Genomic DNA, 25,699 nt, shown 5'->3' on the forward strand with positions numbered 1-25,699 from the left:
ATAAAATGAACTTATGCTGATTTTGTTACGCCGTGTAATAAACTTACTGAACCGGAAAATTTATTGTATATAAATATTTTTGTTTTTGTATTTTATGTAAAACGTAAAGTGTGTTACAGATGTGATTTTGTTTAGTATTTCACCTGTGCCTAAAATGTGTAATGTTTACACGTGTCAAATTCAGTAGGGATTCACTTTATGCAACAAAAATACGCAGATAGAATGTATTTTTATTTTAAACTTAGCTAAACCATCTTGTTACGTAACCAGATATTACCATATTACCAGTATAATAATAACTGTTAATATTTTAGCTTTTTTTTTAAAGAGTATATAGTTACAAAGATATTATGAAGTTTTTTGGGGCCATTCTACTACTTGCACTTGCAACTTACCAAGGTTGGTTGAAATTGTTTTGTTTTACAATATTTAACTTAAAAACTATCTTCGACAATTTGATGTTTGTGGTATAATAAAGTTGCAGCTAAATAATTTAAAGCACTAAAGAGTGAACCTAATAAAACTCTTGATTGACTCAGATTAAAGGTTTCTTTTTTTATATTACAAAATAAGCCATATAAATTTAATAAACTGGTTATGTCATTAAAATGTTGGTAATTAAATTTACCAAGTGATTGTATATTGGGTCATAAATGATCATCAGTGTTAACCTTACTAGAAGCATAATGTCCTGTGCAAGCAGATGCAGACAAATTCCCAACCATCAATTTTTTTTTTTTTTAAGTATATTGAAAATAGTTTTAATTTTAATTTAGTTGAAGGAGGAGTATTAGTTGGTGTTGACAAATGTACATGGGGTCCAAGTTATTGGTGCAAAGATATCAGTGCTGCCAAAACATGCAATACCATTCAACACTGTAAACAGCAAGTCTGGACCAAACCTATACAAGTATTTTTTTGTTTAAACTCAAATCTTTCAAACAAAAATTATCTAATAATAATACTAGTATCATTATACTTGATTAACTGTGTTTTCTCAGTTTTCTATTTGCTTTTAAGTATTAACTTTCTCTCTTAATACAGATTTTATAGAGTTAATATAAATCTTCTTTTAGAATGATGAAGTATGTGAGATTTGCAAAGAGGGTATGGAAATGGTCGATAATTACTTGAAAAAACAAGGAACTAAACCAGAAATCAAAGCTGCTTTGTCGAAAATTTGTACCGAAATCCCTGTTTCTACATTATCATCTGAAGTAATATTTTATTGTATAAAATGAAACTTAAAATAACATACCAACAATGTGCAAATTTTTTAAAACCATTGTATTAACTTGAGATAACTCGGTGACAACGGAAATGGTTTTGTGATATGCCAATGGTTATTTATTTTTGTCATTGTATGCATATCTACAAAATTTGATCTTTTCATGGTAATCAACTAGTAAAAACCCCATATGTTTTATTATAAGTTTTTTCCTAATGTTTTGTGTTTTTTTGTTTAGTGTACGAAACTTGTTGATGCTGATTTTGATCTAATTTATGATGAACTGTTAATGATGGTGAGTACACCAATATTTTATTATGGTTTACTAAAAAAATAATTATGCAAATGAAAAGTATATGCTGTAATTAATTATATTCACAATCAAGACATAGGGATAAATCCTTTTTTAACAAATTTTATCAAAAAAAATTATAACGAAAATCTTTGCTCTGGATAAGCCTACAAACTACTCATCATGCATTATACTAAAATTTATTGTGTTATTTCAATTTTAATATACCTAAGATTTATTTTTAGCTTGCTGATAGTGATGTCGTTTGCTCAGCGATGGGATTATGTACTTCTGAGGATACCAGAAACGATCTTATTGACATTATGGCAAAACAACTTCCAGGAATGGTCAAGGTACAATTTATTTCAAAACTAAAATGCAGTTTTTATGTATATATACAATGTTTGGTGTATATTTACACTTTTTTGGTAATTTATGTAAGTTGTGTATATATATTTATTTATTGAATGTTAAAAACCTCATTTTTAGGAGGCATATGAAAAAAACATGTTGCCTGTAGCTTCTGTACAACTTATAGATGATGTTTCTAAGCCATCAAAAGCGGTTAGTTTTTTAAGTAGCTTGTAGGTAATGGTAGTGATATATGACATTAAAAATTCTTTTTTCTGAAATTACTTGGTCTTTTTCTCAACATTTTTTTAGGTTGGCAGTAGTTATTGTGCACATTGCCACGCCTTCATGGGAGATGTTCAAAGCGTGATTATGAATAACCAATCAATTGTGGTAATTATAAAACTTTTAGTTATCAATAAAATCATCTTTTCTGGTTACCATTTAACAAATAAAACTAAAGAGCGCTTGTTTAAAAATATAAAGAAGTAATGTTTGTGTAGGTAGGTTCCTTAATCGTAAATTTTAATATCTTGAAGCTAATATTGTTTTCTGTTTTTTATTGACATTCAACAGAAAGAATGGGAGAATTTAATCAAAATGGAGTGTAAAAGTTTGGGACCTGGACTCTCAGAAGTGGTTAGTTTCTATATGAAATTATATAAATATTTACTTATGTATAAAATAAGAGGTTGTTTCTAAAAAATTAAACCCATCAAAAAACGAAACTAAAAAGTTTCATATGACCATTTTGAATTTAATTTGTAATTTAAATACCAAAGTGCAAACTGTCTTTTACGTCATAGTTGTAATTTAATATCACATGAACAGACTTATTTACACAAAGCAGCCAGCCAGCCAGCTAGCTACTGGTTCCCTTTTTGGTGTGCTAATCTAATTAAACATCGGTAAAAAGTTTTGAAATAGGTACTTTTTAGATTTTTATGATATTGCAACACAAAAAAAGCAATGGGTTATATTGTAAAATATTTTAACGTGACTACTTTTAACTTTGAAAATGTGTACAGTTATGTTTATATTAAACCTTATATAAAAAAACACAACTAATTAGTCTAACTTCAGAAAAAAAATACAAAAAACAAGGAAGTTTGCATGATTAATATCAAATCTCACTTGAACTTTCAGTTTTATTTAGGTTATTATATCCATGTAATTGATCAATGTTACCTACAATAAATATATTATGCTTTTGGCGTATACAAACCACTATTATTTTTCTTTTAATTTGTAATTGTTAAATCTTAGTGCCAGACTAAACTCCAGCAGGCTACTTACACCATGCTTCATAATCTCCAGACAGATGAAGTGAGTTAAACTGAAACTATCATGTTTTATCTTTATTTTTATCATTTTAGTGCGATGCTACTGTTGACAAACTATTACCAACTTTGTTAGATACACTGTCATCAACCGTAAGAGTTAAAATTAAATAATTGTAATACTTTTATTGCAATTAAATGCCACTAATTGATTGACTGCTATTGCAAAACAAAATTTTTTTATGCAATTTATTAAGAATTGAATTTAAATTTAAATTTGTTTTTTTTCATTTAATTTGTTGATTTCCTTCTCTAATTTAATTTATTGAAGATTTTGCCATAATAATGTTATTTAAACAAACTTGTTCTGGGTTGTGATTGGCTTGTATGTGAAAATGGAAAGCATTTTTTTGTATCAATTGCAATAAATGAATAACGTTTTTTTGCTACTTATAAAACTTAAAAAAATTTTAATGTTGGCTCTGATTATTTTTGATTTGATTTTACAAATTTTTTTTTTAAGGTAATGCTAAGTTTAGTTTGGAGAAGGGCCTTAATTTTTGTAATGGTTACGTAATTGTTGTTGTTTAAATCCTTACAGTTAGCTTTATTTTTTGGAAAAAAAACATGACTGCTTTTTGATGAATTGCCAACAATTGAAATGACTCATTTAAGTCACCTGATGTAATCTTATATGACAAAATGCCGAATCTTAAATTTAATTTAATCTAAAAATGATTATTTTTAATTATACAATACTTTTGCAATAAAGCTCTGAAAAGTAATGTTATGTGAATTATGCATATTAGCCTTGAACGAAAAAATTTTGAGTTTTGACTAATTTTTTTGAGCAATGTTTGTAATTTAACTTATTATTTTATAGCCTACATAAATTTTATTTGTTTTTTAATACAATTTCCTTGTATTTTTGTTTAGAGTATTGATACAATTTGCACTACTATTATGATGTGCAATTCAGGAAGTAACATCATGGTAAGTATATTCATTTATTTATTGTATAAGCAACATGATACTTTAAATATTCTTTGTGTTCTTATGACTCAAAATTGTCCAGTTGTTTATTTTTTGTAAACTATTAATGCATCCGGAACTTTAAAAACTTTAAACTTACTGTAAATGGTATCATGTTATTATTATTATTTTTTCTTTAATTTTATGCTTCTGTCAAGATTTTTGCCAAGACATTTTTGAAATTTGTATATAAATAATCTTTTTGGATTTTGTTAAACTGACAAGTGACCAATATTTGATGTTTATTAAAGGTTCAAGATGGAAATAATATGTGTACGGATTGCAAAAACTTTTTCGCGGATTGGCAGGACATAATCAAAAATAATAAATCGATTATAGTAAGTTTTTAATTTTTCAAACTAAGTAATATTGATGGATGGTTAAAATTGTTTTTGTTTGGTGTATAAAATAAATTGACAAGATTAAAAATTGGAAGTTTGTTAAAAACCCGATTTTAAATTAATAAAAAGTATATATTTTTTTTACTTTTAAACATTATCACATAGGATGCATTAAACAAGTTAGTTTTATCTGAATGCAAACAACTAGAGGGTCTGGAGAGCATGGTATATAACACATAAAAACAAAACTCAATTGTGTTTTGCAGCCTATAATTCCTGTTCGATTTTTGATCGAAATTAATTTCGTTACGATTTTGGTTGAAATTTAACCATTTGCTTATTTGAAATGTAATTGGTTTTACAGAGACCTAAATTTTGACTAATTATCATTTATTAATTTTTTGATGATTACCTAATTTAGCATGACATCGTTAAAAAGATGGCTGCCCTTTACTGTCTTCAGAAACCTTCTGATTTGCAAAAGGAGGTAACTTAATTTGTAATTAAATTAAAATTGATTAACAAAAGATTAAAAAATATTTATTAAAGTTTATGTGAATATAAGTTTAAAAACATCTAGTTTTTGTCAATTAAGTTAAACTTATTTTTATTAATTGTTGATGGAATTTTTCACAAAGTTTTTTTGCAATTCTGCAACAGCAGCAAATTGATTGTTTAATTCACATGATTTTATTTAAACAGTGTGTTCATTATGTGTCAATAGTGATTGAAAATTGCCTAAATCGGATCGCACATGAGGTGGGTAAATCAAATAATCTTATTTAAACATTAGGTGCGAATTGCGATAAGCATTTCAATGTAAACTGTCCTTCAAAATTTAAATGCATATTTGCTAATACATTTATAAAGAATGTATATACATTATACTTTGGAATCAATTGCAATAAATTATAATAATTGGCGCAAAGTATATTTACCAAGTACTTTTAAATATTGATTGCAAACAACAATTGTTAGTTTAAAAAGACTGGTTTGTCGTTAAATGCAATTTTTTTACTGATTAGTAAGCATAATTATTTTTGCACGTCGTGCAAATATTAATTTAACAAATACTGGGTTTTAAAACTAATGTGTTGTAACATCTATTTTGTAATTCTGATTTTGATATATCAAATACTTTTTGACGAAAGAGTTAAAATTTAAATTCAATTACAAGGTTTTATGTAAATTAAGCAAAATTAATTTGAATATTTTCAAAAAAATTACAAGTTTCAAATAAATTTTTGCAAAAGATTAAATTTAATCAACCACAAATTAGTTTTTGTAAATTTTAATGCTTCAAATGTGTTTAATAAAAATTAATTGATTTAAAAAAACACAATTTAAAATAATAATTAAACACACAACACAAACATCTACTTTATAAATCAGTGCGAGAACCTGGCTTCTAAATATCTACCTGATTTTTGGCAACTTATTGCTGAAACAGTAAGTATCTGTCAACACGTAAATAAAAATAAATCTAATAGGGTGTTTCAATTCATGCAGACACTGGAAAGCTCATATAGTTTTCGTAATATTATTTTTGTTTAAATTTGATTATAATGTATTATAAATTATTTATTTCTTTTTAGTCACCTGAAGAAGTGTGCACGGAGATCTATTTCTGTAATTCTGAGGTAGAAGCAACAAATGAAATTACAACTACACTTGAAGAGGTATTCACGGTTGCTAAAAACAGAATTTCTTTTACAAAAATAACTAAAATATATTTTTTTTAATGATACAATAAACAAATATTTTTTGTGTAAGATTTAATGTAGTGTACTATTGTTATGATGCTCTGTATTAATTTTCTCGCCTACACTGTTTTAATTATTTATTTCTGATATAATTTCTAATTTAGAACTTAGAAGATAGTAGCAAGTACTGCACTGATTGCACAAACTTTATGAAAGATCTTCAAGATATTGCACGAAATAATCAAACTATTGTGGTATGGAGGCTTGACATTTTTGTTGTAATTTGACTAAAATATAAAAAGAAATCTGTAATATTTTGATTTTATGTCATCTTTTTATTTGTATATTTGATTTTTTTTAATTTAATTTTTAAAGGGAACTTTATTCAAGGTTTAGATATGGCAGACACTTTTATCTAAAATAAATCAAGTTTTAATTTTATATTTAGAGTGAATTAACAGACTTGATTAAAGACCAATGTGACCAACTAGGACCAGAAATTGCCGATTTGGTATATCAAGTTTACTTCGTATTGTAAAAATAATTGAAATTTGTTTACGAAAACTTAAATATTATTTTAATTTGTTTTAAATTTATCTATTTGTTATTTGATTTTTTTTAATAAATATAATGCACTGTTTTATTTAGTGTAAGATGCAAATTTCCAAAGTGGTTGAAAATCTTCTTCCACAATTTGAAAATCTTGTAAGTAATTTTCAATGTTAAAATTTAAATGTTAAATTTATTTTATAAGTGTAAAAAAGCAGTGGATCAAGTAGTGCCATCAGTTGTTCAAGCCATTGCTGAAAATGTAAGTCAGCACAAACAGCAATGAGGAACTTGAATAGCTGTGTTTTAATTATGATTATATGTGGTTTGAAATTGAATTTCAAGTTAATTATTTTAAAATTGAATTTACTTTATTTTTTGGTTTGAAATTTCGAAAAATTTAAAATAGTTATATACATTTTTTCAATATGTATAATAAAGAAAAATAATTTTACTAGAATTAAACAATTTTAATGGAGTTTTATAACTTTTAAAGAATGTTTTCTAAAAAAATAATATTTCATAACTAGTAAACATATCTTGATTTTAATTCAACTACTTTAATTATTTATCAGATTTTGTAGTAATTTAAAAAATTTTTTATGTAAAATTTAATATAATGTTTTAATTGAAAGCAATGATAATAAATATTTTAAATACTCATAAGCTAAGTTAAAATTCTTGATTGTTTTTTAATGAATAATTAATTTTTTAAGGATGTGAATACAATTTGTACAACAATTCTTATGTGTACGTCTTCACCACAGTCTGTAAGTCCAATAAAAAATAAAAATATTTAATATCATATATATTGTTAAAAGTTATAACAAATAAATTTTGGGTTTATATATATTTTGTCTTCTAAAAAAATAAATTTTTTTTTTATTTTAAAGCTTTTGAAGGCTAATGTAGGTGATGATGTATGTACACATTGTACAGCTTTCTTTCAAGATTGGCAGGAGATTATTCAAAACAACCAATCAACTATCGTAAGTAAAGCTTTCTGGGCTAGTGTTTATATCTGTAAAATGCCAAACAGAATAAAAAAACTGTATTTTTCAGTTTTTTTTTATATATATTTATTTGTCGGTTTTCGACTTAATTACTGGTAAGTTATAGGTTTAAATCTTTTTAAAATACCTTTTTCTTTGAAACATCCATTAGAAAAACTTTTTGTTAACTTAGTATTTTTTACTAGGATCAATTGAATTCGTTAATAGCTGATCAGTGTAATAATCTTGGATCAGATTATGAAAAATTGGTAGACCATAAACATAATTTATCTTACGCTTTCAAAAATCAATTTTAAAAATATTAATTTTTTAAATTTTATGTTTTAAAGGATAATTTAGCTGTTCAATTGGTTGATCAATACTGCAATCAATATCCATTTTTTTTGAAATCCGAGGTTTTAATTTTTTCCAGTTGTTAAAATTACATGTGTACAATTTGTAACTAAATTTTTAACTTAATTTAAAATTTTTTTTAAATAAATTGTGTTTTTTACAATTGATTTAAAATAATTTGTGAATTTTGAAGTTTTGTGTTCGAATAATTAAACAATTTGTGTTCGAAATTATTTCTAGTGTAAAGATGCTTTAACCAAGCTTGTTAATCAACTAATCACGACCATTCCACAAGCAGTAAGTAATTAATGATTTTTCTAATTGATTTAATTGTTTAATGTCATTAATTTTTACATTTTTTTAATAAGACATTCTAAGGGTTTATATACTTAAAATATACTTCAGCAGTTATTTTTTTTGATTATTGTCAAGTAAGGATTATTATGTGCTTGTAAGTAGGACTCCTTGCAAGTTAAAATTTAGAAAAATTTGTTAGCAACCATAAATTATACTAAAACTAAAAGTGGTATTAAAAATAGATAACTAGTTTTTATTTTGTCTGGGTATTAACTTTTTGTAAATGTTTCTGTTTTTTATTTAGATAGATTTGTTTTGTGTTGATTTGATAAAAATATGTTAATTTTAATTAGGTTTTATTTTGTTAATTTTAGTTAAATTTTATTTTTTATGGTGTAATCGCATTTGCAAAATTTAATAATAATTATGGTAGTCAAATATTTGTTCAAAAAGTAATTCCTTTTTTGTGTGTCAATTAATTTTCGTTCTTGATTTCATATTTATTACGGCATGTTGCCCTTTAGCAATTGTGATTTGATTTGGTGTAATTCAATTAAGCTAAGATAAATGGTGTTTTAAATAGTTCTAATGCTTAAACCTACATTAGTGCACTGCTTTTGTGAAAGACTATCTGCCACAATTATGGAATCTTATTGCTGAAAATGTGGGTATTTTTACTGGCATACAGTTGTTGTAAATTTGTAGTTTATAAAGATTTTGGAATAATTTTTTTTTATCATAGATTAAGTTTTTAATTAAAAGCATTTTTTTGATAATGTCTTTATAAAATTGTAAATTTTGATTAGTTCTAAATAAGTTTATATGACAAGTTATTATATTTTAATAGGCCTATAAGTATATGTGTTTTGTTTAAGTGGGTTTTTATTATTATCTTTTTTCTAAATTTACTTGAATGTGTTCATGTTACTTTAGTAGCTTATTTAAGTTTTTAATAAACTCTTTGCATTTAACTGTAAGCAAAATAAAGGAAAAAAAATGGTGTCGTGTATAAATTAAAAACAATTTTTTTAAACTTTTTTGCCATGTTTTTAGGATGCTGAACAAATTTGTTCTACGTTGTATTTTTGTGACTTTTACAAAATCAGAATTCCTCAAATTCCCAAGAAGGTTGTTGTTGAAGAAATCCCAAAAGTTGAGGTAACTAAAAATTAAAACAAAAATAAAAGAAAATTTTTTAACTTCTAAATTTGTGATTCTTAAATTCTTTTGTGCAATATTTATTTTAATAGGTAAACAATCCAGTTACATGTACTGTTTGCAAAATAGTTGTTCATGAACTTGACAAAATGCTAGAAGGAAATACAACAGCGGTAAATAAATTCATGTACACTTAAAATTTTTTTGTGTCAACTTTTTTTTTTTTTGATTTGTCAATATTGTTCAAACCAATTTCTCAAAAAATTTTTTACATTCAGGCTGCTGCTGAAAAGGCTTTAGAAAAGGTTTGTTCATACTTGCCCGCAGATATCTCACAAGAATGCAAAGACTTTGTTGAAAAATACGGTGATGAAGTTATTGACATGATTATCAATGAGGTGGAATCTGGTATTATTTGTTCGACTCTCCTTCTTTGCGAATCAAAAGTAACCATTAAAAAGGTAAAAATAAAACACTTTTAATTGATTTTTATTCTTTCTGTGTGGATTTTAAATAGACTATTTATATATTTTAATGTTTTGCTTATCCTACAATCTATTTAAAAAAATTTTTCCATGAAAAAGAAAGTTATTCAATATAATATAAGTTTGGGTGAAGTACAAAAACAAGGCAAATGATTAAATAAGTATATGCATGACTCTTCATACACATCAAATAACTTTGAATTGGCCATATTTACGAAAAAAAATTAAAATTTAATATGCATTTTAACCAAAGCCCTTTTTCTAATAATTCTTTTTTGTTATTTTTAGCCAATTGAATCATCCATACCCTGCACTGTTTGTATGGATGTTGTTAAAGTTTTGGACAGTTGGTTACAGAAAAATAGCACAGAGGTAATTTGATTTATGACTGTCATTTATATTGATAGATAGAATATGTTTTCATATAAAAATACGTTTTTGCACACCTACAAGTTTAACTGCAACCAAAGGTTAAACCTAAAATTTTTGAGACAAAATGTAATAACTTAACCTAGTCTGATCTTAATAGTTTTTTTGAATGGTAGGCTGAAATTCAAGAAGCTTTGGAAAAAGTTTGCAATGTTCTGCCAGCTTCAATTAAAACTGAATGTGATCAGTTGGTTTCTGAATATGGACCAGCAATTATTGATCTTTTGGCAAATGACATTACTCCTACAGAAGTGTGCTCGAAATTAGGCTTGTGTTCCAACACAAAGGTAAAATTTTTATTTCAGAATATTTTTTATGCAAAATAAGTTGCTAAACGGTTATCACTAACAAAATTTAAAATATTTTGCAGGTAACTGTTTCTGCTGATACTTGTTCATTATGTACTGAAGTTGTTGGAGTTTTGGAAAACTTGATAGAAGAAAGTAGCACAGAGGTAAGAAAAAAAAGCTTGAAGTTGCTGAAATAAGGTTTTGTGATTACACAATAAGAAAAGTTAGAGATAATTGTAAATAATTATAATTCTAAACATATGTCCAGCTATAAACTTTTTAGTAATCAAATTCTTATTAGGCTGAAATTGAAGCGGCATTAGAGAAAGTTTGTGGTCTACTGCCATCTTCCATTAAAGAGGAATGTGATACTTTAATTGAGCAATATGGTCCAGAAATTATTAGCCTTCTAGTTAGTAAACTTCCTCCTCAGGAGTTATGCAAAGCATTAAAATTGTGTCATTCATACAAGGTCAGTTGAGCAGTATTTTTTTTCGTAAAAATAACATTTTTAATTCTATTTTACATATTATTTGTGGTTTTTAAACTTAGGTTATGATAGCTTTACAATTATTGACATTTTATTGAGCATTGCAAAACATAAAATGAAAGCCATTTTGTTAATAAACTAGTTATACTTTTTTTTAATAGAAAATTGAATCATCTATACCTTGCACTGTTTGTATGGATGTTGTTAAAGTTTTGGACAGCTGGTTACAGAAAAATAGCACAGAGGTAATTTTATTTATGACTTCTATGTATATTAATTGATAAAAAATAACTTTAAAAATTTTGCACTTATAAAAACACATTTTTTACAATAGATTGTAAAATTTAAATGTTAAAAAAGTGTTATAAGGTTTAACATTTTTAAATATTTAAAAAAGACGTTTTTATTGGGATAAATAAAAGAAAAATGTGTTAGATTTAACATGTTATGATCCGTTTGGTGATAAATATTATTTTATTTACAAAATTTGTTAGTCTGAAATAGAAGAAGCTTTGGAAAAAGTTTGCAATGTTTTACCATCTTCAATCAAAACTGAATGTGAGCAGTTAGTCACTGAATATGGACCAGTAATTGTTGAGCTTTTGGCAAATGAAATTACTCCGACAGAAGTGTGCTCAAAATTAAGCTTGTGTTCCAATACAAAGGTTATTTTTTAAATTTAAATATGTTGTTTATTCAAAATAATTTATTTAAAAAAACAATGTTATTGTTAGCAATTTGGCTATGTTTTACAAAATATGTTTTTCAGGTTACTGTTTCTGCTGATACTTGCCCATTATGTACTGAAGTTGTTGGTGTTTTGGAAAATTTAATAGAAGAAGGTAGTACAGAGGTGAGAAAAAAACAAAATTAGTTTAAATTGCTAAACTGATGTTTTCTGATCTATACGATAAAAAATTTAAATAACTGCAAATAATTAATACTTTAATTTATGTCTAGCTTTAACATGTTACAAATCAAAATATTATGCTTACCTATTTTATTATTAGGCTGAAATTGAAGCCGCTTTAGAGAAAGTTTGTGGTCTTCTGCCATCTTCCATTAAAGAGGAATGTGATACTTTAATTGAGCAATATGGTCCAGAAATTATTAGCCTTCTAGTTAGTAAACTTCCTCCTCAGGAGTTATGCAAAGCATTAAAATTGTGTCATTCATACAAGGTCAGTTGAGCAGTATTTTTTTTCGTAAAATTAACATTTTTAATTCTATTTTACATATTATTTGTGGTTTTTAAACTTAGATTACGATAGCTTTACAATTATTGACATTTTATTGGGCATTGCAAAACATAAAATGAAAGCGATTTTTTAATAAAACTAGTTATACTTTTTGTTTTTAATAGAAAATTGAATCATCTATACCTTGCACTGTTTGTATGGATGTTGTTAAAGTTTTGGACAGCTGGTTACAGAAAAATAGCACAGAGGTAATTTTATTTCTGACTTCTATGTATATTAATTGATAAAAAATAACTTTATATTTTAAATATTGCGGAGCATCAAAAATTTTGCACTTTATTAAAACACATTTTTTACAATAGATTGTAAAATTTAAATGTTAAAAAAGTGTTACAGATTTAACATTTTTAAACATTAAAAAAGTATGTTTTTACTGGTCAAAATAAAAGAAAATGTGTTAGAATTAACATGTTATGATCTGGTTGGTAATAAATATTATTTTATTTAAAAAAATTGTTAGTCTGAAATAGAAGAAGCTTTGGAAAAAGTTTGCAATGTTTTACCAGCTTCAATTAAAAGTGAATGTGATCAGTTAATCACTGAATATGGACCAGTAATTGTTGATCTTTTGGCAAATGATATTACTCCTACAGAAGTGTGCTCAAAATTAGGATTGTGTTCCAATACAAAGGTAACTTTTTCTAATTTAAATATGTTGTTCATTTAAAATAATTTACTTTTAAAAAAAAAGTTATTTTTATGGCAATGTTTTACAATACATGTTCTTCAGGTAACTGTTTCTGCTGATACTTGCTCATTGTGTACTGAAGTTGTTGGTGTTTTGGAAAATTTAATAGAAGAAGGTAGCACAGAGGTAAGAAAAAAAACAATTTAATTGATCTAAACAATAAAAAAAGTTAAATAACTACAACTAAATATTACTTTAAGCTTATGTCCAGCTAATAACATGTTAGTGTAAACTTATCATTAGGCTGAAATTGAAGCGGCATTAGAGAAAGTTTGTGGTCTTCTGCCATCTTCTGTTGAAGAGGAATGTGATACTTTAATTGAGCAGTATGGTCCAGCAATTATTAGTCTTCTTGTAAATAAACTTCCTCCCCAGGAAATTTGCAAAGCATTAAAATTGTGTACTTCATACAAGGTCAGATTAAATAGCACACTAAAGGCTATATTATTTATCTTTACTGTAAGCTGTAATATTAATTTTGTTTTTTTGTACAGCATATATTCAATTATATATTTAATGCTGTTTCTGCTGATAATTGTGCGTTATGTTCGGAAATTGTTGGAGTTCTAGACAATTTGTTAGAAAAAAATAGCACAGAGGTATTTTCTTTTATGTTTTGTATGACTAAATTTAATATATAATTTGCACTTGCAACAATTACAAAACTTTTGTTTGAATAAATAGAGTTTGTGCTATATTTATTTCTAATTAAATAGATTGTAAAAAAACAGCAAGAAAATACATTTAATCTTTTAATAAAAATATTTTGATCCAAAATATTGTTTACATGTGACCTTATTTTTTAATTGAGCTTTTTAAAACTTTTATTTAAAAAAAATATCAGGCTGAAATAATTGCAGCAGTTGAAAAAGTTTGTTCTATTCTACCTTCTTCCATTAAAAGTGAATGTTCCCAGTTGGTTGAACAATATGGCCAACTTATCATTGAGCTTTTAACAAATGGAATTACACCAAAAGAGTTGTGCACAGAATTAGGATTATGTCCCAAGGTTAGTTATAAAATATGTTAAGTGACGATATAAAAAGAGTTATGATTTTTTTTTAATTTAACTTAAATTATTTTTTATTTAAAGAGTTATGTTGGTGCTGACAGCACATGTGTGTTATGTGAATTCATTGTACAAGAACTGGACAAAATCATCAGTAAAAATTCCACCGAGGTTTGAAATATTTATTTGCACAAACACATTAAATTTTGAATTATTTTAATTGTATAGGTACTTGAAGAATGTTTAAACTGTTATATATTTACACAAATAAAACAAATAATATTACAAAAACTATAAAATTTTGGCATTTTAATTACTTCATGTTCAGGCTGAAATTGTTAAAGCTGTAGAAGGTATCTGTAATGTGTTACCAAGTTCCTTAAAAACTGAATGTGATAGTTTTATTCACGACAACGGTGATGCTCTTGTCAAGTTATTATTACAACAAATTGCTCCAGAAAAATTATGTACAGAACTAAAAGCTTGTACCACAAAGGTTGTAATATTGTTTAAGTTATCCGAATTATAATTAATTGGTTTAGTTTTTATCATAAAATAATTTTTAATTTTAAAAATTTGATTTTCTTATTTAAATTAGAATTAAAATTAACATTTATAGATTTAAAGCATTTTTAATACATTTTACTTGAAAAGTTTATGCTTGACCAATGTGCTGCAAACTTTAAATTAATATTTTAAAACCCTTGATAACCAGGTAAAAAGTCTGTCAAAAGACAGCTTAGAATGTGAAGCTTGCCACTTTGTGTTTGAGGAGTTATCGAAAGTGTTAACTGCTAACTCCACCAAAGAGGAAGTTTTAAAAGAATTAGAAACAGTTTGTGACAAGGTTAAAGGACAGCTCCATGATATGGTACAAAAAAAATCTTGTTAAGTTGAATTTAAAAAAAAATTCTATAATCTATATAGTTAGCTATATATGTTAAGAATAAATGAGCAATAAGACAACCAACTTTATTTGTTTTTTTCTAGTGCATCGACTTGGTAAAAGAATATACTCCAGAAATTTTGAGTTTGCTTGCCAACATTGATGATCCTGACTACATGTGTTTGGTAATGTATACTTTTTCAAGTATTACAAATTTATCAAAAACAGTCTTGTTAAGTGTTAGATTTTGGAACTATACTAATTTTAAATTTATTTCAGCACTTGAAGTTGTGCCCTGAAGCACAAAAAATGCTTGGAGTAAACCACTGTACTTTTGGTCCTTCTTATTGGTGTAAAAACAAACAGACTGCGATTGAATGCAATGTAAGTATGAAATTAAAGCACTGTATAGATTTTAAACAACTTTTTATGATTTTATTTAACATTATAAATATTTTTGTCTTAAGGCCCTCAGTCATTGCACAAATCATGTGTGGGATTAAAACAGCTGTGGTACAATAACTTTCATGCAAAGATTAATCTACTATTATATATATATATCTATATTCAAAACTGCAATTTAAGTGATTTGTTTTTATTATGTTTAAAGTCATGATTGCATTTAATTTTCATCTTTTTTTGCAAGCCTTTAGTTCTCTCGTGCATAAGAAAGGTGAGCTTTTTTTCCTGTAAAAGTTCCATAACATCTATTATTTCTTAGGTTATATACCTTAAACTTAAAATAATGGTTGATCAAATGGTTTGAATAATGAAATTAAACGCTTTCAAATAAGTGTGTTGGTAATTTATTGTCAATAAAGTGTAATATACCAAATAAAAAGTTTTTTTAAATTAACGAACCATAGGGTATAAAGAAAATTTAATAAAGAAATGACCAGATAGGCAACTGACAAATTTAAAGTCAATATCACTATTTGCCAGTGGTCTCCAGTTTTTTTTTACAAATTAGTTTTTGTTTGAAGTTAATACAACATCACCCACTAAGTACTGTTTTCGGAACATAAACCTAATTTGTATCTTGTTTGTGGTAAAACTTCTGACTAACTTCTGTAAACTGCCTACAGATCTCTTCAAAACTTAATTTTTATTTTTGTGTTTATTTAATTTGTATAAGAAATGAAGAATGTTGATATATATATATTATATATATATATATATATATATATATATTTACATTTAAGCAATCGATCCGTTATGCTTAACAACTAAATTTGCTTTGAACAACTAAATTAACTAAAAAAATTGTTGCTTAATATTCATGCTGCAAATCTTTTTTATTGAAAGCTGTACAGAAAGTTTAAGTAGGAGTATTTGTATGAAAAAATTATTTCTATATTAGATTTTAACATGCCGGTATAATCAAGTAACTACTTATTTATGTACAACATTGTTTATAACCGAAGCGAAATCACTAATGCCTAATATTTTCAATATCTTTCCTTGCCGTTTCGATTGAGATTTTTAAAGCTGCGATTTTTCGCAACAAGCTAAACCTTTTTGATCTTGAAATGCCAGAATTTTCACCGTCGTTCATTTGGTTGTTGATTGTTTCCAGTTTCTTTTCGTTGTCGTCAAGCTCCTTTATTTCCGATTCTATCTTTGCATCAACGGACATTACCTTTTGCTATTTAAAGAAAATTAGAATAACCAACCTTTGTAACCTTTAAAGCTCCCAAAACGTTTTTTTCAATTTATATATACTTAATTCAAAATCAACTTACGATTAAGCCCAGAGTTTTTTGTAAAGTTTTAGACAGAGTTGGCTGAACAAAATCTGGTCCAAAAACGCTTGGTGCTGTTGGTAACTCGGTTTCAACAGAAGATAGAATAGCATTGTGCTGTGTTGCAGCTGTGACCCTATAATATTGGTAATTGGTTAAGAATACTTGTGTTTTTTAAGTAATGCAGTGATTACCAAATTAAGATCGCGATTACAGAAGCAAAACATTAAAATACAAATCTACCCTTGGCCCTGTGTGCTCAGTTTTCGTGCTCTGCAAATAGTGAGAGATTGTTGACATAACTCCATTTTTCTATCAAACATTTGCAAATCAGCTTGGTTGCCATTGCCAACAAAGTTTACCACTAACTGTTTAAGTGCAACAATTTGTTGTTGAGTATTGTCAATCAAGGCCGAATCTAAATCATAAAGCTTAAGTATAGGCTATATTATTAAAAAAAATCTTAGTTATATTATAACGAACAGTTTTAAATATATACGATATACCACTAGAAGTTTTTGTTTCTTGTAAAGCATCAACGGTCAGAGATCTACATTCTTCCTGGGTCACTTTAATGAAAGCCTTTTTTACATCAAAAATCTCGTTCTTGACTTCGTTGTCCACGATCGAATAAGCACATGTTGTTGACATCACTTCATCTACGTTAACAAAACCGCTTCTTTATAATATCATAAAGTTCAAGAATTTTTTCATTAAAAATGCAAACACAGATAAAATTTTTACAACCCAGGTGTGTAATATATTTTTATTTATTAGCAAGATTACCTGTTAAGTTTGGTGCCACTCCTTCTGACATTTCAACAACTTCTTTGATCGTTTTCAAGTTGATCTCAACATAATCAGTTATTTCTTCGTACTGATTATTATTGTTTTTGTATGATCTTTCGATTTTGAGGACCTCAAACCCATCTTGCTGTTTTAATTAAAAAAATGTTTTTTTTAAATTCATTTTAATTCAGGGCAAACAAAACTTTGTTTAAGCTTAGTAAACAAGCTTAAATATTTATCTTTTTTTATATATGCCTTTGGTTCCCTGTCAGGTTTTGTCATATAGAAACCGTTGCGTAAATGCCACATTGTTCACCAGGTGTTTATGTTTAGCTTACACAAAGCTTATCATAATAATATTTAAAATTTTACCTCTTCAATGTTACATGGTAACCCTAACACGATGTAGAAATTCTTTTCAGTATCCTTTGGAATGTGATGCATAAAATATTCTAACCCAACTATATCTCCATCCATAACGTTGGTATTCTAAAAACATAAAGATCCCTACTTTAACTAATGTTGCATTAATAATTCAACTGTTATAGAAGTTAAATAAAAATGAAGTTCAGTAAGCATAGGCAATACCTGAAGAAATTTTTGTGGTCGTTTTTTGATGACAACATACCTCTTCAATGTTACATGGTAACCCTAACACGATGTAGAAATTCTTTTCAGTATCCTTTGGAATGTGATGCATAAAATATTCTAACCCAACTATATCTCCATCCATAACGTTGGTATTCTAAAAACATAAAGATCCCTACTTTAACTAATGTTGCATTAATAATTCAACTGTTATAGAAGTTAAATAAAAATGAAGTTCAGTAAGCATAGGCAATACCTGAAGAAATTTTTGTGGTCGTTTTTTGATGACAACATCATGCAAGCAAGATATTTTTAGACTTATGTCCACCAACTGAGATGACTTTCTGTCGTTAAAAAGTTATTTTTAAAAGGTGTGCAAGAAATAAACATGTATTTGCCATTATTAATGTTTAAGAAATATATATGTTTTGGCTATTACTTATATTTTATGTTGAAAAAATACAAATACAGTTAATAACATTTGTACATTTCAATTTTAAATAACTATTAATTAAACTTAAAGTACCGTGTTAAGAAAAAATACCTTAATTCAATTGGAATGTGCAAATCCTTTTCGAAATCTTTGTTTTCTTCAATAACAAAAAGCGCGTCACTGCCCAATTGATCAGCCAACTACAATTTTTAATGTAAAATTATAAATAGTTATTGTGTTAGTTAATATTTAACCGACGAAAAAGATAGCGTCTAAAATTTAATAAAAATCTTAGCAAACAAAATTTAATTAATCACGACTTCATTGTTATCTCTTTAAAAGTTTATCTACTCTTAAAGTTGGTAATAAACCTTGTCCAAAAGACTGGAGGGACAATTTTCGATCGCCATAACTGACAAAGGACATTCAGTTTCTCGGCATAATTGACTTGCTTTGTTTTTGTACTGCGAAACAAGTACATCCGCGTTCAGTATTCCTTGGTTTGCTTCGCCGTCAGTAAATAACACCATATAGTCTCTAAGGTTCGTGGGGGCACTATTTATACAAAAAATATGCATAAAACAGTTATCACACACCAATGCATTTCGTTATTTTATATTATTTTGTTTTATTTACTATTTGATGATATCCAAAGCCGAAAAGAGTCCAGCACTTAAATGTGTGCAACCATTGGCTACCAGGTTGTCTATCGCATTTGTTGCAAATTGCTGAAATTTAATTATCTGGTTAAGATAATAATTGCATAATTTGCAAAGTAGAATAATATTTACGATCGTTACTTTGGAAATCTTAATTAACATACTTTTCCATTTTCCTTCATTAAAGTTGATTGTAGAACAGTTGTGGAAACAGCGCCAAAAGTCACCAGTGCAAAGTAGTCCTGATTTTTAAGATGATGAATCATCGACTTGGCAAAGGTCTAAAACAGAATTTTGTTTCTTAAAAAAAGCTTCTATACTTATAATTTGCTAAGTGAAACCATAAAATTAAGATTTTATACTTGAACTCGTTTAAGTCGTGTTGTTGTTCCAGATGCTATATCCATGCTGGTGCTAACATCCACCACAAAGACGACGTTGTTCGGAATTGCACTGGTAACATTTTGATTCGATTTCAAAGTAATGTTTACTCCAAGACTCTAAATTATATTTTTATTCAACAGACTATGGAGTTTTTAATACTTCTTTGTTAGTTTCCATTTTTTTAAATTTTGGTGATTTAAACTAATTTCAAATTAAGATAAACAACTTTAATTTACTTATTAATTTATTAGTTTTAATCTACCGTATTTTTGATGATCTTGCAATAATATTTGGCATCCAGTGGTTTTGGGGGCTGGCATTTTACTTTTGGAGAAGTATACATAATTTTTTTTCTTGAATAAATTTTTTCTTAAACGTAAATACTATCGTTCATTTAAATAAAACAAGTTAATATTTATATCAAACATCAAATAAAACACATATTAGAAAAACGGTAAAAATATTTATAATTAAAATTTTAAATATTTTTTCTGTTTACCACACCTAGAATTTTTTACATTTGCCGAGCACTCAAACTGTTTTTGTGGCGCAGTAGCTCACAAAGCAAATTTACACTTTCGGTAAGTTTATTGTTAAAAATTTACATACAACTGCCTGGTCGCGAGCGGACAAGGGAATAAAACATAGATTGGTTTTTGAAGTTTTATTTGCTTTTAAATGTAAAAATTTTGTGGTAAAAAGAAAGTGCAAATTTTTATTTATTTTATTTATTTTAATTAATTATTGTCTATCGTTTATCTATTTAGTTAATAGTCATAACTAAATTAAATTTAAGTTTGTAGTATTTGTGTTGGTAACACTGCGTGGTTATATATGATTGTACAGATAACAATTGTGTAATGCAGAAACGAATTTAAATATAGTTCCGCTATTTAGATCCTTTTTAAATATAATTATTTAGATCTTTTTAAATATAATAACCAAAAAATATATTTTATTTTAATTATTAAATACTTACTAATACTTATCAAACCAGTACTTTTTTTATTAATGAACTGTACTTTACCAAATAAAATGGTTTTTAAACTAACCAACTGTAGGCAATATGGAAACTTTTATTAGTAAATGACCAGGCATGAAATGACTAGGCATGTAAGCAACTGACAAATTTAAAGTCAACATAACTTTAAATTTGTATTTGCCAGTGGTTTTTAGTTTATTTTACAAGTAATTTTTTATTTTTTTTAAAAATACTACCTTACCCAGAAAGTACCATTGATGGACCAGTAATTTGAATTTGATTGCATCTTGTATGTTGTTCAACTTTGACTAACTTTAGTAAACTGCCTACAAATCTCTTAGTAAAATAAATTGTATTTATTTGATTTGTATAAGAATATAAGAAATGAAAAATGTTGATTTTTATGTATACCTTTAGGCAATTAATTCGTTATGCTGAACAACTAAATATGTACGATTCTTAATATAGATACGAGAAATCTAGTTTAATAAAAGTTGTACAGAAAGTTTATGTAGAAGTATTCGTATAACAAGATTATTTCTTTATTAAGATTTATCATGGTATCAAGTAACAAATCATTTATAAACAAATAATGAAGTAACTACTTATTTATGTACAACATGGTTTATAACCGAAGCGAGTTTGCTACACAAATCACTAATGCCTTATATTTTCAATATCTTTCCTTGCCGTTTCGATTGAGATTTTTAAAGCTGCGATTTTTCGCAACAAGCTAAACCTTTTTGATCTTGAAATGCCAGAATTTTCACCGTCGTTCATTTGGTTGTTGATTTTTTCCAGTTTCTTTTCGTTGTCGTCAAGCTCATTTATTTCCGATTCTATCTTTGCATCAACGGACATTACCTTTTGCTATTTAAAGAAAATTAGAATAACCAACCTTTGTAACCTTTAAAGCTCCCAAAACGTTTTTTTCAATATATATATACTTAATTCAAAATCAACTTACGATTAAGCCCAGAGTTTTTTGTAAAGTTTTAGACAGAGTTGGCTGAACAAAATCTGGTCCAAAAACGCTTGGTGCTGTTGGTAACTCGGTTTCAACAGAAGATAGAATAGCATTGTGCTGTGTTGCAGCTGTGACCCTATAATATTGGTAATTAGTTAAGAATACTTGTGTTTTTCAAGTAATGCAGTGATTACCAAATTAAGATCGCAATTACAGAAGAAAACACTAAAATACAAATCTACCCTTGGCCCTGAGTGCTCAGTTTTCGTGCTCTGCAAATAATGAGAGATTGTTGACATAACTCCATTTTTCTATCAAACATTTGCAAATCAGCCTGGTTGCCATTGCCAACAAAGTTTACCACTAATTGTTTAAGTGCAACAATTTGTTGTTGAGTATTGTCAATCAAGGCCGAATCTAAATCATAAAGCTTAAGTAAAGGCTATATTATAAAAAAAAATCTTAGTTATATTATAACGAACAGTTTTAAATATATACGATATACCACTAGAAGTTTTTGTTTCTTGTAAAGTATCAACGGTCAGAGATCTACATTCTTCCTGGGTCACTTTAATGAAAGCCTTTTTTACATCAAAAATCTCGTTCTTGACTTCGTTGTCCACGATCGAATAAGCACATGTTGTTGACATCACTTCATCTACGTTAACAAAACCGCTTCTTTATAATATCATAAAGTTCAAGAAATTTTTCATTAAAAATGCAAACACAGATAAAATTTTTACAACCCAGGTGTGTAATATATTTTTATTTGTTAGCAAGATTACCTGTTAAGTTTGGTGCCACTCCTTCTGACATTTCAACAACTTCTTTGATCGTTTTCAAGTTGATCTCAACATAATCAGTTATTTCTTCGTACTGATTATTACTGTTCTTGTATGATCTTTCGATTTTGAGGACCTCAAACCCATCTTGCTGTTTTAATTAAAAAAATGTTTTTTTTAAATTCATTTTAATTCAGGGCAAACAAAATTTTGTTTAAGCTTAGTAAACAAGCTTAAATATTTATCTTTTTTTATATATGCCTTTGGTTCCCTGTCAGGTTTTGTCATATAGAAACCGTTGCGTAAATGCCACATTGTTCACCAGGTGTTTATGTTTAGCTTACACAAAGCTTATCATAATAATATTTAAAATTTTACCTCTTCAATGTTACGTGGTAACCCTAACACGATATAGAAATTCTTTTCGGTATCCTTTGGAATGTGATGCATAAAATATTCTAACCCAACTATATCTCCATCCATAACGTTGGTATTCTAAAAACATAAAGATCCCTACTTTAACTAATGTTGCATTAATAATTCAACTGTTATAGAAGTTAAATAAAAATGAAATTAAGTAAGCATAAGCAATACCTGAAGAAATTTTTGTGGTCGTTTTTTGATGACAACATCATCCTGCAAGCAAGATATTTTTAGACTTATGTCCACCAACTGAGATGACTTTCTGTCGTTAAAAAGTTATTTTTAAAAGGTGTGCAAGAAATAAACATGTATTTGCCATTACTAATGTTTAAGAAATATATATGTTTTGGCTATTACTTATTTTTTATGTTGAAAAAATACAAATACAGTGATTAACATTTGAACATTTCAATTTTAAATAACTATTAATTAAACTTAAAGTACTGTGTTAAGAAAAAATACCTTAATTCAATTGGAATGTGCAAATCCTTTTCAAAGTCTTTGTTTTCTTCAATAACAAAAAGTGCGTCACTCCCCAATTGATCAGCCAACTACAATTTTTAATGTAAAATTATAAATAGTTATTGTGTTAGTTAATATTTAACCGACGATAAAGATAGCGTCTAAAATTTAATAAAAATCTTAGCAAACAAAATTTAATTAATCACGACTTCATTGTTATCTCTTTAAAAGTTTATCTACTCTTAAAGTTGGTAATAAACCTTGTCCAAAAGACTGGAGGGACAATTTTCGATTGCCATAACTGACAAAGGACATTCAGTTTCTCGGCATAATTGACTTGCTTTGTTTTTGTACTGCGAAACAAGTACATCCGCGTTCAGTATTCCTTGGTTTGCTTCGCCGTCAGTAAATAACACCATATAGTCTCTAAGGTTCGTGGGGGCACTATTTATACAAAAAATATGCATAAAACAGTGATCACACACCAATGCATTTCGTTATTTTATATTATTTTGTTTTATTTACTATTTGATGATATCCAAAGCCGAAAAGAGTCCAGCACTTAAATGTGTGCAACCATTGGCTACCAGGTTGTCTATCGCATTTGTTGCAAATTGCTGAAATTAAATTATCTGGTTAGTATAATAATTGCATAATTTGCAAAGTAGAATAATATTTACGATCGTTACTTTGGAAATCTTAATTAACATACTTTTCCATTTTCATTCATTAAAGTTGATTGTAGAACAGTTGTGGAAACAGCGCCAAAAGTCACCAGTGCAAAGTAGTCCTGATTTTTAAGATGATGAATCATCGACTTGGCAAAGGTCTAAAACAGAATTTTGTTTCTTAAAAAAAGCTTCTATACTTATAATTTGCTAAGTGAAACCATAAAATTAAGATTTTATACTTGAACTCGTTTAAGTCGTGTTGTTGTTCCAGATGCTATATCCATGCTGGTGCTAACATCCACCACAAAGACGACGTTGTTCGGAATTGCACTGGTAACATTTTGATTCGATTTCAAAGTAATGTTTACTCCAAGACTCTAAATTATATTTTTATTCAACAGACTATGGAGTTTTTAATACTTCTTTGTTAGTTTCCATTTTTTTTTTAATTTTGGTGATTTACACTAATTTCAAATTAAGATAAACAACTTTAATTTACTTATTAATTTATAAATTTTAATATACCGTATTTTTGATGATCTTGCAATAATATTTGGCATCCAGTGGTTTTTGGGGCTGGCATTTTACTTTTGGAGAAGTATACATAATTTTTTTTCTTGAATCAATTTTTTCTTAAACGTAAATACTATCGTTCATTTAAATAAAACAAGTTAATATTTATATCAAACATCAAATAAAACACATATTAGAAAAACGGTAAAAATATTTATAACTAAAATTTTAAATATTTTATCTGTTTACCACACCTAGAATTTTTTACATTTGCCGAGCACTCAAACTGTTTTTGTAGCGCAGTAGCTCACAAAGCAAATTTACACTTTCGGTAAGTTTATTGTTAAAAATTTACATACAACTGCCTGGTCGCGAGCGGACAAGGGAATAAAACATAGATTGGTTTTTGAAGTTTTATTTGCTTTTAAATGTAAAAATTTTGTGGTAAAAAGAAAGTGCAAATTTTTATTTATTTTATTTATTTTAATTAATTATTGTCTATCGTTTATCTATTTAGTTAATAGTCATAACTAAATTAAATTTAAGTTTGTAGTATTTGTGTTGGTAACACTGCGTGGTTATATATGATTGTACAGATAACAATTGTGTAATGCAGAAACGAATTTAAATATAGTTCCGCTATTTAGATCCTTTTTAAATATAATTATTTAGATCTTTTTAAATATAATAACCAAAAAATATATTTTATTTTAATTATTAAATACTTACTAATACTTATCAAACCAGTACTTTTTTTATTAATGAACTGTACTTTACCAAATAAAATGGTTTTTAAACTAACCAACTGTAGGCAATATGGAAACTTTTATTAGTAAATGACCAGGCATGAAATGACTAGGCATGTAAGCAACTGACAAATTTAAAGTCAACATAACTTTAAATTTGTATTTGCCAGTGGTTTTTAGTTTATTTTACAAGTAATTTTTTATTTTTTTTAAAAATACTACCTTACCCAGAAAGTACCATTGATGGACCAGTAATTTGAATTTGATTGCATCTTGTATGTTGTTCAACTTTGACTAACTTTAGTAAACTGCCTACAAATCTCTTAGTAAAATAAATTGTATTTATTTGATTTGTATAAGAATATAAGAAATGAAAAATGTTGATTTTTATGTATACCTTTAGGCAATTAATTCGTTATGCTGAACAACTAAATATGTACGATTC

At 26.9% G+C, this 25,699-nt stretch overlaps 1 protein-coding gene across 1 annotated transcript; it reads left to right on the plus strand.

Moving 5' to 3' along the window:
• The first annotated feature begins 294 nt into the window (after window positions 1–294).
• Window positions 295–15,948, plus strand: LOC145744127 (uncharacterized). The gene is made up of 45 exons (XM_082562244.1): window positions 295–399; window positions 777–910; window positions 1,077–1,217; window positions 1,467–1,523; window positions 1,766–1,873; window positions 2,010–2,084; window positions 2,184–2,264; window positions 2,448–2,510; window positions 3,138–3,197; window positions 4,088–4,144; window positions 4,435–4,521; window positions 4,690–4,749; window positions 4,946–5,011; window positions 5,227–5,283; window positions 6,120–6,203; window positions 6,392–6,481; window positions 6,676–6,738; window positions 6,876–6,932; window positions 7,493–7,546; window positions 7,670–7,765; window positions 8,119–8,184; window positions 8,363–8,419; window positions 9,473–9,577; window positions 9,670–9,750; window positions 9,856–10,038; window positions 10,351–10,434; window positions 10,608–10,778; window positions 10,862–10,945; window positions 11,083–11,253; window positions 11,433–11,516; window positions 11,766–11,936; window positions 12,041–12,124; window positions 12,282–12,452; window positions 12,635–12,718; window positions 12,991–13,161; window positions 13,261–13,344; window positions 13,462–13,632; window positions 13,713–13,817; window positions 14,063–14,227; window positions 14,312–14,398; window positions 14,556–14,723; window positions 14,943–15,098; window positions 15,218–15,298; window positions 15,393–15,497; window positions 15,581–15,948. The coding sequence occupies exons 1-45, from the start codon at window positions 351–353 to the stop codon at window positions 15,614–15,616; spliced, it is 4,464 nt and encodes a 1,487-aa protein (XP_082418370.1). The 5' UTR covers window positions 295–350; the 3' UTR covers window positions 15,617–15,948.
• Window positions 15,949–25,699: the final 9,751 nt, after the last annotated feature.

Source organism: Corella eumyota, chromosome 1 (genome assembly GCF_963082875.1).
Source record: "Corella eumyota chromosome 1, kaCorEumy4.1, whole genome shotgun sequence".
NCBI classification, from domain to species: Eukaryota; Metazoa; Chordata; class Ascidiacea; order Phlebobranchia; family Corellidae; genus Corella; species Corella eumyota.